Genomic DNA, 13,497 nt, shown 5'->3' on the forward strand with positions numbered 1-13,497 from the left:
GCTCGACACCGACTGAGCCGCGAGCCGGTGGGGCGAAGCCCTGACACCTGGAGCGGTGAGTCATTGGAGGGGAGTGCTTTGTGATGTTTTGGCGCGATACCCGGTTTACATTGTTATGCGTAATGTTGAGAAATTCGCAGAGGGATTCAAAGGGTCGAAGGGTTTGTGAAGTCATCTTCAACTTGTATCTTGCTTCGAAATATCCCGGGGTAGTTCTTATATACATTGGAACAATTGAGAGGAATACAAATATAGAATAATTATAATGAATGGCCCGAGTGGTTAATTCATGATTGCTTATTATAACTGATTAATTATAATCGATTTATGACAGGGTGGTTGAAGACCAACACCAAATGTGTTAGATTTTTAATAGGCTTCCTCAGGATGCACAACTGTTCCATTTCAATCACTTCAAATCAATAAGTTAAAACTTTACATTTAATGTGGATATTACAAAATTTGTTTATAGAGGTTTCGTAAAAAAATCACAGCTTGTAAAACCAACAATGCTATACAAAATCTATTAGCAGACGGAGTGTAGAGAAAGAATCACTAGATTCAGTGGTACCAAAAACCAATATCAGTTAAACGGCTAAACTAAAAAACGGCTAATTCTATAAAAAATTTCAAGAATACTTTTTAAGAATTTTTAGCCTTCTGTCAAACGATACCAAGATCACAAATATCGGGCGACAAATAACTGAAGTAGAACGTTTTTTAGCTGTAAGACCAAGAAAAAGTAAGGGTTCCCCGACTAACTTTGCCTTATTTTTACACAAAAAACTTAATATTTAATTATATTTTGTCCGGTATTTTTTATCTTGGTATTATTTGATAGGGAATTTAAAATTCTGAAAAAAGTATCCTTAAAATTTATTCATAGAAATAGCCGTTTTTGAGTTATTTAAGTTATAAAAATTCAAACGGCCGCCATTTTGAAATTTACAATCTGACCAACTTTATTTTTTTTTCTATAATAGGACTTCTGTATGTTAACATGGTTACCAAATTTAATAATCATCGAATGAAAAACTTCACAGATAAAAATATTTTTGTATAAATATCCAAATGGTGGATAACTGGGTAAATATGCATTTTCTGAATTACCTTAACAAAAACTTTTTCTTCCTCTTAGTATGAGGATTCATTTCCCAAAGTCCTGAAACGTTTTTTATGGACACCCGTCTGTATAAATTTTAACGAACGGTGTTTTTGGTTTCTAGGGATCTCAAAACGAAAAAGTAAATCGGTCCCAGGTCTAGGTCTTACCATGAGACCTAAGGTATGAAGCCATGTGGGAAATTCGCTAAAATCAAGGTGGCCTACAGATAACATACAGACTGTGTGTAACAACACAAGAGATTTTATATTATTCAGCTCATTCTAGGGAATTTTCCTAAGCCAAATAAAGCCAACATTGTAGTCAATATGTAGAAAATTATATCTAATGTTTGATAACACTATTTAGCCTTTACTCAGATGAAACGGTAGATCACAATGACACCTTGAGTCCTTTTATACCTAAGTAAATACTTGTAAAATAAAGTAAATACTAAGTAAATCCATTGTGTCCATGAGATACAAATGTCTAATAACTGGTGGTTAGCTGGTAGGCGGGTAGGCTGTGCTGGATGGACCAGACAGGTCGGACGGGATGCTGGCGGACTACCGCTCCTCAGGAAATGCTTGAGATAATGTGCTGTTCAGGGCTGATTACAACCTTCCGGTGGTCTTAGATCGGATACGATCCGTTAGCCATCGAGAATACACTGGAACTAATCACAGAGTAATATGTGGCAATTTGCAACAAATTAAAAGCAGTTTGCTTTTACAGCAATATGTTTACCTCTAGTGGAGAAGTTTGTACTAATATTGTTTGTGTAACTTGTATTGTTAAGAAGATAAGTTGATCCATTTACTCAGGCTGGTGATACAGATTCGGGCTTCAAAGCGAAAATATTTTTCGGGACATTGTACAGGGTGGACGTGAAAAACATAACTATGCCACTACTAAGAAACTATTAGACGTAGAGAAAATTGGGGGAGTTCACCAATAAAAAAATATATACTCCATTTTTTTATAAATGACTTTTTTGATTTTTTCAATATGATGACTAAGTTTAAAATGTCTTATGGAGCATTCTGTATTTTATATATTTTTTAGAATTAGAATGCGATCGTTAGACTTTTTTACCGATGAAATTTCTTCGTTTAGGAGCTAAAATAGCGGAAAAGGTGACTCTTATTGTATATTTATCACACAAAAATACTCTGCGAGCCACATTTTTCAATGTTTAACATGTTGTAGCAAAATAACATAATCATTCATCGTTGATCCTACAGTAAGTCTGCAAAATCTGAATACTATAATATATTAATAATGTATAGGCTATCATCTCAATTATTTTCTTAAGGAACATGTCGGTCTTAGTCAGAAACAAGACTACAAATTCGCGCCACTCATCCTACACTCATCTCCATTCATTCTTGGCAAACCTACCTTCGTATGGTCACCATTTCAATTAAAAGTATTAAGTATACTGGCCAAGTCGTTAAGGGTATAAAAATAGCTCTTGCCTAAAAGTCAGACATTTTTTCAGCTCAATCCTAAGAAAAGTAATTGTTATGCAATTAAATTGAACCATGCTGTCCTTAGCCTATTCATTGGGCTTTTTGGCAAATGGATAATATGGCTGAAGAAAACGCTGGTCTTTAAGTATTGAGCAATAAAAAAAATAAAAGTGTTTCACTTTATTCAATACTCGTCATTTACTTTTATAAAGTTTAAAATGAACAGCGTTTTCTCAGTTCTAGGATGATTTTAATAAATAATAATAATCTTTTATATTTTAAAAGTTTTGGTATTTCTTTTCCGAGTTCGTTTGGCTCTTCTACCCAACCGATTTTCATAATTGAGGTATCAAATTGAAAGTATGCACGCACCAATTTTACATCAAGCATCGGCAAATATTTATCTACAGTCCTACTCGGCTTATACGTAAACGAAGTTTGCTTCCCATGTATTTCTTATGGAAGTTAAATTTGGTTTTTCTTTTCAGACTAAAAAACATAAATTCTGATTTATTTTAGAAATCTTTCTTAATTGTAAACTCACCTCACAATATTCATTTTGGGCTAGGCCTCTATAAAAGTTTAAAGTTAATAAGTTAACAAAGACATACGAAGTACAAAAGGTGTTTTATTGCAACGAATGAACAAACATGCAATGAAATTTAAAAGGATAACGTTATAATGAAAGGGCTGACAATGGTGTGTGGGGGTTGAAATTAAAATGAAATAAAAGATAAGTTTGAAATAAACGTTCAAATAATTTAGATGTGCTATATCTCAGGGTAGGGTGTCGTGCTGGCTTGAATGCTAAGAATTAGTAAATTAAATAGTGTCCAAATAGGCCTAATTAAGGTGTTAAACTTACAAAATCCCAACAATGAAAAAATCTAATTTTGATGTTGTCCAAAAGGTAAGTCCAATTAGCACTAAATTAAAAAGAGTTTAAAAGAAAAGTTTATACTTAATTTTGAAAATAACAATGATGGAGTTGAGTCCTCTTGAGGTTTACTGTGATATAACTTGATATAAACTGGTTTTCTTGATGATATTAAATAATTTAATTTAGATACAATCTGGAATCCTTCTTTTAACTAACAGTTTCAACTTCCACTCTGGCTTCTTTCTCTCTCCAATCTCAATGTTCACATAATTCATTGTTGAACACATGGATCACTGTTTCACTGCTTCTTGAATTTTGATTCCTTAAGGACTAATTTTTAAATTATACACCGTGTCCCAAAAAAAACTGAACAATTTTAAATTGTTATACATCACGGAACAGCATTCGAGCCTGGTATGACAAATTTATGTTAACTGGAAGCTTACAACATTTAAAAGGTAAAGGTAGGCCGAAAATCCAAAATGAATTGATTGAAAACGTGCAACAATTATTTCTTCACGACCCTCGAAAGTCTGTTCGCTGTGCAGCATGTGAGTTAAATTTGTCAAAATTATAAGTTTATAAGACAGAAGTTTCCGATGTCCGAGAATTGAGGCAAAGAATAAATGCAGCCTTTACTAACATTACTGACAAAATGCACCATAGAGTGTGGACTGAATTGGAAAGCCGTATTGACTATCTTTTTGCCAACAATGGGAACCATGTTGAAAATCATTAACACATATGATATCAAACAAAACTTAGGAATATTTGTGTCAGTTAAAATGTAATTAGTTTATCGTGTGATTGTTAATAAACTTTTTATAAGTAAATAAAATTGTTCAGTTTTTTTTTGGGACACGGTGTATTATAAGAAATTTTATTATTATTATTGCAATTCTCTTACATATTGAATAAATAACTAAGTTGTGGACTTTGTAAAAAAATATATAGGCTATGGAATGAATATTATTAATGATTAATTGAACAGATTAATGAAATTGTATAAATTAGGGAAATGAATACTAGGCCAGCCTTTCTGAGGAGTGATTAATAACAAAGGTGTATGAACAAAAGTTAACATTTTAAGAAACTTAATACTAAATAATGAATGAAATGAAATGAAATATTACATATTTCACCAGTTATAATTATATAATCCTATATATTTTAGTCTAAGAATCTTCAGTGAAATACTGGCTTTCACTTAAGCTAAATAAAAAAAATAAGTTATCAAGTGGCCACGATGAAGTTCCTTTAAAGTTAATTAAAAATACAGTAAAACCCTTGTTAAAGCCATTAGTTCACTTAGTTAACAGTTCCTTAATAACCGGAGTTTTTCCTCAAAGTTTAAAAATGTCCAAAGTAGTGCCCATTTTTAAGAAGGGTGAAAAAACTGAAAGAAGTAATTACCGTCCTGTTTCTGTCTTACCTGCTATTTCAAAAATATATGAGCGGGTGATGTATAATAGATTGTTTGAGCATTTACAAAATAATAACCTTTTAGACGAAGAACAGCATGGTTTCCAAAAAGGAAAATCAACCACTTCAGCTCTGCTGAGGTTTGCGGAAACAATAATTGAATCTATTGACAAGGGGGATAAGGTAGCCAGTGTCTTCATGGATTTGTCAAAAGCATTTGACAGCGTGTCTCATGAAATACTACTTAAGAAGCTTAAAGTTTTGGGCCTGCCAGATGTTCCTTTAAAATGGTTTAGATCATACCTCTCCGATAGATCTCAGTATGTTGAAATAGTTTCAAAAAAAGGAAACCAAGTCGTAAAAAATAAATCACAAACATTAAAAATTAAACATGGAGTTCCTCAGGGATCTATTTTAGGACCATTATTATTTCTCTGCTATGTCCGTGGAATGCCCTCAATTTTAAAATCAAACATAGAAGCCAAAAGCCAGTTACTATTGTACGCAGACGATTCAAACCTAATTATTTCAGCTAAAAATTACCAAAATCTTGAACTGGCCTGTAATGAAAATTTGAGTAAAGTTCAATCATATTTTCTTAAAAATAAACTTTTTTTAAACTGTCAAAAAACCAACCAAATCGTTTTTTCAGCCTCACAAAGAAAAGAAACAATAGAACCAAACATCCTGGTTGGAAACGAAAAAATAGAAAATCTAAAGCATACTAAATTTTTAGGGCTTTACGTAGACACATATTTTAAATGGGATTATCATACACAATTCATAACACAAAAAATTTCTTCAGGGTTATATGTTTTGAGGCGTATGTCACTATTATGTAGCCTGGACACCCTAAAATCAATATATTTTGCGCATATACATTCCCATCTGTCTTATGGTCTGGCAATCTATGGAGGAACGTCTAAACAAAATTTAGATACAGTTCTGAAACTCCAAAAAAAAGCTATAAGAATCATGTTATACTTGGACAAACGAATAACTGTGAAGGATAAATTTTCAAAACTACATATTTTGACTGTCTATGATCAGTATATAGTAGAATGTATTATGTGTGTCAAAAATCAACTACACAATTTGGAAATTAGAAAAAATGTCCATTCATATGACACTAGAAATAAGAATGATATAAATTTATCAAAACATAACCTCAGCTTCTTTGAAAAAAAGGGAACCTTTATGGGATCAAAATTTTTAAACCATCTTCCTACAAAATTAAAAAGTAAAATAAACCAAAATAATTTCAAAAAACTAGTTAAGAATCATCTGTTGCAAACGAGTTATTATTCATTTGAAGAGTTTTTTCAATGTAAAAACGACTAAATAAATAAGGTTGAGGTGCTCTGATGGAAAAAAATAAAAAAATGAAACTGTATGCGGTTCTTACTTTTCTGTAAATCGAAATCAAAATGCATACAAATTAGTTATAGTCTGACACTATTCATGTATGTACATACAATATGAATAAAGAATTTTTGATTTGATTTGATTTGATTTGAGCTATTAGTTTTTCAAATCGGACGAGTTTCAAGCAAGCGCAAGGTGAACAACAACATCAACATTATTTTTATAAGGGTTTGCTATGATTAAAACTCATTAGCTCCAGTGTTGTTTATGCTGTTTTTATGTTTTAGACTTTAAATAATAAGTACCGGTAAATTATAGGCTTTAATTTGAGATATTGGTCGTTTGAATCTAATCGGTTAAGTTCAAGATACTGTATTACTCAATCGAAAACCATAAATTTATTATTTCTGGGATATGATATTTATTTTTACGCTGCAGAGCAGCATGGGTCCTCTAGTGATAGTTATTAATATGTTATCTTTTTTATAGCACCTTCACACCGAATAGCTACACCTTATGCAGTAACGTAATAAGTGTAGTATGTCATTAGTTGAAGGCACAGACTGTTTTTCATTGTTGATCACTTATAGAGGGTTATATTTAACAATGTAACAGTTATAATTACCCCCACGGCAACAAACCTGCAGACTAAGCGAATTTTCATTTACTTGGCTGGATATCCACTAAAATATACCATTAAAATTGTTAAATTTATTTCCAGTTTAAATAACAATATTTAAATGATTACTTAGGTTTGCTTGTACAGGGATAAAATAAAGTGTGTTTTTATTTGAAAATTTTATAGATTAGTATGAAAAAAATTCCTAAATTAAATTAAAAATATACATAAACAAGCAAACTGCAGTAGGCCTCATTTTTTTCTCTCAATAAGAAAATCATGGGTATTTCAATTTACACTTTTGTTTGATTTTCTCCTGAAACGTCAGGCATAAAAAATCGTACTAAATTATTTGTAAGCTGTACTAAATGTTTTGGAAATAAATTTCAATACTCTATGTTTTAGGTTCAAAATGGAGGAAAACAAGTTTTGTCCCATAAAACCCGCATAAACTACCGTCCCCATAGTCCGATCATGTTGGTTCGTGAACCCGTTCGAATAAAGGTTTACACGTTTGTAAAAAATTTTAAAAATCGTATAATTGTTGCTGAATTTGAACGAATGGTGTTTTGGCCATTGGGAACCTCAAATCGAAAAAGTAAATTTGTCCCGGACCCAACTATCACTACGAGACATACGGTAATACCTTATTCCCTATGTGGAAAATTCACTAACAATGAAGAAATGTAAACATTACTACAACAGTTGAATTTTAGTTTTTGGTTTTCTTTGTTATCGTTACACATGCAAATAATTTGACTTAATAATTGTTTACATTTCTCGTAGTATTAGAGTAAAAAACACTTTCGATGTTTTACACTGCACTCTCCTGTATTGTTATATATTATACGCTATTATATTATATTATTATATTGTATATTATATTATTATATTATATTATTATTATTATTATTATTATTATTATTATTATATTATTATTATATTATATTATATTATATTATTATATTATATTATATTATTATATTATTATTATATTGTTATTATATTATACTGTATTGTTATATTATACACGATGACAAGGCATTATACTAAGCTATGATTTTTAATTGCATCAAATTGCTGTGCAATATTAGTAATTGCAAACGAAATATATATACACAATCGATAATACATATTGTATTTCATCTCTACGCTGTGAAAATAAATTTGACTACATTCTTCCTTATAATTCATAAAATATGAACAAAAATAAATGAGAAGAACTAAATAGATTCTACTGTAACAAACATTCTAAATAGGTAACAGGAATACTGTATACATTTTATTGTAAAGTAGTCTCAGTTGAAATATTTTCAAAACACATAACGTACGGTATTTTAAATGATGAAAATATAAACGCATTTAATCCAGTGATGTACAAGTATTCCAAGTTAGAAGTGGAAAATGTTTTCACATAACTTCATTAAATATTTACCAGAAAGCGAATGTAACGTGTTCATGTTTTATTCACTCTATGGATAACAATGTAAAAATATTTGCAAATCTTCTGTTTTACCTTTTATTGAGTCAACAAACATTTCAAAAGAATATTTTTATAAAGATCTGACAAAGGACAAGAGATAAATATAGAAATTCTTCATGCATTTCTAATGTTAACTAAATTTAGATGTGTGGTGTTATTTACCTCCAAGGCAATACATTTTATCTACTGATCGTTAATTACTATAATGATATTCTGTTACATTTTCCGGTTGAAGTTTGTTTGATGGTGAACTGTGAAAGAGATTTGTGTATGAAAGGCCTAATTTGCATGTTGTTTCAAAGTCTCAGTCAAAACTTGTAATTAGATTTTGCTTTCAGTGATAGCTACTGTGCTTTCATACCAGAAGACTTCTTCTGCCCCATTTGATGGGTGAAATCAGAAAATATATCTGGATACACATATTCACCATACTTTTCTTATAAACTTGTTTTCGACTAATTATCAAAGTTTTTCTACTAGAATAGAATATCAAACAAATTTCTCTTTGGCGTTTTTTTTTAATTCGATGTGATTATGATGTGTTGGATTAATTTAAAATTACTTGCACTTCATATCGACTTTTTTACAATTGGGTATTTTTTTAGTAATTGTGTTGCTACGCCAATGCTTAAATCAAACTAAAGTATATCATAAATAACTAGATTGTACGCCGTTGATCATTGTGTTCTAAAATCTGTTAATTTGAAATAAGAATATACTCTCCCAAAAATAAGTAACAATCATATATTTAGATGTAAACTATACGGTTTTATTCTTTATTTATTCACGTCTCATATTAAAAAAATAATTAATGTGCTTATGGTTACTTGGTATTTTATAAAGGAGTGCAAAAAAGTCACTGCCTACTTAAAATATGATGTGAAATAAGATATTGTTTTTTCCTTTTATTACAAACATTTGGATGTATGACATTTCATCTTGCATTGAACCCCAATTTCAACAAAACCATCATCCCTTTACATAAGTGGACTAAAATGCAAATTAGATCCGAACAAGGCTTAATTCGGGGCTTATTCCGGAGGCCGAGACTAATATCAGCCAGTTTAATATGTTAACCAGTTTCCCGCTGTTCAAATGCTCGGAAATGTCACCATTCCTAGCAGCTGGGCTAGTGCCAGCTCGACAAATATGAAGTGATCTTAAAGTATCAAAAGTAGCTAGTTTTTATAACTTGTGATTTTTGGTTTTCCCCCGGTTCATTTTGTTGCGATAAATTAATCGTTTATTAAAATAAATCTGAGCTATCATTGATGCAAACCTTTTCGGTGTCGTTATCATTTGGACAGTCTAAATACAACGATATTGTCACTGCCTTTTGCCTACGTTTTGGGTACAAAATTTATCCTCCCCTTAGAGTTTTCTGATAAAGCCTTTTCGAGCGTTATGATATTTAGTCCAGTTCTTTAATTATCTCCACCCATTTATCTCCTGGCTCGTTTGAAGGACCAGATAAACTATGAACATCCTCGAATATTCCTACACTGGTTACATGGTTCACACAAGCAGAATATCAACATAAATCGTTTAAAACGAGTGATGCAGAAGTGACGAGGGTTAATAATACCTTCTCTTTTAAAATAGTATCAATGAGTCTGTGAAGCAGGAAAGGTTAGGCTAGGTTAGGTTAGGTTAATCATTCAAGATTAGGTGCGAGCATCTCAAAGGTACGAGAGTCGGTAATGAATGACAAAATATTCATTAAATGTTAATTCAGAATTCGAGACTATCATTTCTGCAATAAAACGTCATTCCACTGCTGATCGTCTACAATGCTCAATTGAACACCCCATACGGCACATTGTTGCTTTTGTGAATTCCAATTCGGCTGTCAAAACTGTCAGATTATGCCAGATGGTCTGCTCGGCGCTGGGAGACGCGGCGCTCGGGAGACTCGGCACTCGGGAGACTCGGCACTCGGGAGGCTCGGCACTCGGGAGACTCGGCACTCGGGAGGCTCGGCACTCGGGAGACGCGGCGCTCGGGAGACTCGGCACTCGGGAGACTCGGCACTCGGGAGGCTCGGCACTCGGGAGACTCGGCACTCGGGAGGCTCGGCACTCGGGAGACGCGGCGCTCGGGAGGCTCGGCAATCGGGAGGCTCGGCACTCGGGAGACTCGGCACTCGGAAGGCTCGGCACTCGGGAGACTCGGCACTCGGGAGGCTCGGCACTCGGGAGACTCGGCGCTCGGGAGGCTCGGCACTCGGGAGGCTCGGCACTCGGGAGACGCGGCACTCGGGAGGCTCGGCACTCGGGAGGCTCGGCACTCGGGAGGCTCGGCACTCGGGAGGCTCGGCACTCGGGAGGCTCGGCACTCGGGAGGCTCGGCACTCGGGAGGCTCGGCACTCGGGAGGCTCGGCACTCGGGAGGCTCGGCACTCGGGAGGCTCGGCGCTCGGGAGGCTCGGCGCTCGGGAGGCTCGGCGCTCGGGAGGCTCAGCGCTCGGGAGACTCGGCACTCGGGAGGCTCGGCACTCGGGAGGCTCGGCACTCGGGAGGCTCGGCACTCGGGAGGCTCGGCACTCGGGAGACTCGGCACTCGGGAGGCTCGGCACTCGGGAGACGCGGCACTCGGGAGGCTCGGCACTCGGGAGGCTCGGCACTCGGGAGGCTCGGCACTCGGGAGGCTCGGCACTCGGGAGGCTCGGCACTCGGGAGGCTCGGCGCTCGGGAGGCTCGGCGCTCGGGAGGCTCGGCGCTCGGGAGGCTCGGCGCTCGGGAGGCTCAGCGCTCGGGAGACTCGGCACTCGGGAGGCTCGGCACTCGGGAGACTCGGCACTCGGGAGGCTCGGCACTCGGGAGACGCGGCGATCGGGAGGCGGCATCTTCGCTCAGCACTGTCAGCTAACCTATCCACGGGTTTCAGTACAGCCAGTATGGAAGTGTAAACTCTGTTAACCTCCCACTCTAACTAAAAAGAATACGAATTACATTAATTGGAATAGTTAAGTTACTTAAGTTAAAGAACTATATATTTCTTCATGACAAAATGACCGATGATTGCGTGAATTGCTTTACCTGTTTTAATACATTGTTAAATTTGACGGAGGTAACTTGGACGCTGATATTCTAATCCACTTTAGATGCTATCTCATGCTATACACTTGTTTCCTTTTAATTTTCTACGAATGGTGCATAGCTTACGTCGAGGTGAATACTTTTCCTGCATAGGGGCTGGTTTTATCAGTTGATATATTTTACTTCGCATCACGTAGTATATTTAAAGAAACTCTGAGTTAAATAAGGTCTAAAAATTGAATTATAATTATTTTTCCTACAGTTACCTAACAATGTACATGTTCTCTCACTGATTTGAGAAAGCAAAGTGGTCAATTTGCTAATCAGTGAGACAATGTTAACATTGTCTCACTCTAATTACTTTGTCTCACTCCAGATTTGCAACGTGAATGCACGAAATAGTGAGCGCGTAACATACAGACAAGGTCGTATGCGCGCGATATACGTTGGCAGCACTGGCTGTAAATCAGCTGGTCAGCTGTTGTACTATTGTATCATTAAATGTCACAATAAAAGTTCACTTCTGTGTAAATATATGTTACGTTTCTTTACCAATTTATTTGTTTTATGGTAACTGTAGGAAAAATATAATGTACAACTCGAGTGCAAAGTGCAATTGCCTCACTCGAGAAAACTTTGCTCACTAGTTGCACAAATAACTATTCTTCTGTGTCAATTGAGTAATCCATCGTTTGATTTACATCTCTTAAGTTTCAATAGAACTTCATATATGCCACAAAATAAATACTTAACTTATACAACTTACCTCACCTTATTATGCAGTATAATACACTTGTCCAAGTTCCACAGCTTGCATAAAAGTATACAGGAGTCTCCATATGCCCAATGGTTTATCATATTTCTTAAACACAAGCGACTACAGTATTACCTGGGGAAACGTGCCAACTTACCGCCAGAATGACCTTAGTGAAATACAGATCTCTTAATCAATACTTTGGTTTTGGAGTACTCAGTTATAAATATTTCTAACCTTTGACTATTAATACAACATACAACCTACAACACTTTTTTCATTATTGTGCAGGTATACTTTCACGTGAATAAAAAAATCATTGTGTTTAAGAACTGCTTGAAGAATGTATAAATAATACGGGAACAGACGATGATAGCCCGTTTAGTACTTATGTAATACTATCGAATTACTATATACAATAATCAGCTTTACTAAAATGCGTGTTTATTTGTTAATTTGGAAACTGTTATGAATAGAAACTGTTTAAAACAGAAAAAAACACGCAAAAGAATTGATATATTAACGAAAATACTAAACTTCTAAACGTCATGTATGTTATAGTTGTGGCTGGAATCCAACACATTTCACAATATTCCAAGCACACAGAAATTACTTTTGTTTGACCTACTAAAAGTATAAAGCGTGCTTGGTTTGGTTACAGAATTCAACATTTCCTGGGCTTTGAAACAAAAGAAAAGTTTACTGAAGTTGAGTTTTGAAAAAATGTTAATATTCTTCTGTGTTTCCATTTAGCTCCTCTTCATATTATGTAAACATTCATAATCAATTCTAAAATGGATTTAGAGGTGTTTTGCTGCCCAATCTAAAACTAAATTTATACTGAAATATAAAACGTTTGAAGTCTTGACAACAGTATGTTTACCTTACTGTAGTCTCAATTAAGATTTTAAATCACCTTCGTTGTCTATAATAATTGCCTTGTCTTATAAGTGAGATTAATACAGTTTCTCGTTTAAAATGTATTTAGTGTAGTAGACCTACTCCCTGAACCCGCAGCCGCGCCGTGTGAATTAGTGTTCTTGTATGGCCATACTGTATTATTTATTTGTAAATATGTTTGTTCGTGTCTCGTGTATTTATTTTCAAGACTTTATGACGACCTCCTAGGAGTGAAAACACGTCTTGACAATGACACCATGAGTGTTGAAACCGGTCACCATCCAGACGACAGGGGATTACAGTGGCAACAATAAGGTATTTAACCTCTAGAATAATAAGTAAAATGTATATTTAGATGTATATTAGATTAAATGCTGCCCCTTACAAAAAAAATTAAATAATTTTTTAATTAATAGATAAATGTAGAATTATTTTCTAATACTAAATACTTAGTCTTAACAT

The 13,497-nt window shown here is 34.6% G+C and overlaps 1 protein-coding gene across 1 annotated transcript; it reads right to left on the reverse strand.

Annotated features, from left to right (window-relative positions):
- Window positions 1–10,201: 10,201 nt before the first annotated feature.
- On the reverse strand, window positions 10,202–11,188 carry LOC128989445 (fibrous sheath CABYR-binding protein-like). Its single transcript, XM_054411337.1, has one exon. It carries the CDS (start codon window positions 11,186–11,188, stop codon window positions 10,202–10,204), a length of 987 nt encoding a protein of 328 aa, XP_054267312.1.
- Window positions 11,189–13,497: the final 2,309 nt, after the last annotated feature.

Source organism: Macrosteles quadrilineatus, unplaced genomic scaffold (assembly GCF_028750875.1).
Source record: "Macrosteles quadrilineatus isolate MER2022 unplaced genomic scaffold, UCM_ALF_1.0 Scaffold_3__2_contigs__length_128488019, whole genome shotgun sequence".
Lineage (NCBI taxonomy): Eukaryota > Metazoa > Arthropoda > Insecta > Hemiptera > Cicadellidae > Macrosteles > Macrosteles quadrilineatus.

Bases quoted from the DNA above. Each gene is read 5' to 3' on its own strand.
- LOC128989445 (XM_054411337.1), bottom strand. From the start codon at position 11,188: ATGCCGCCTCCCGATCGCCGCGTCTCCCGAGTGCCGAGCCTCCCGAGT.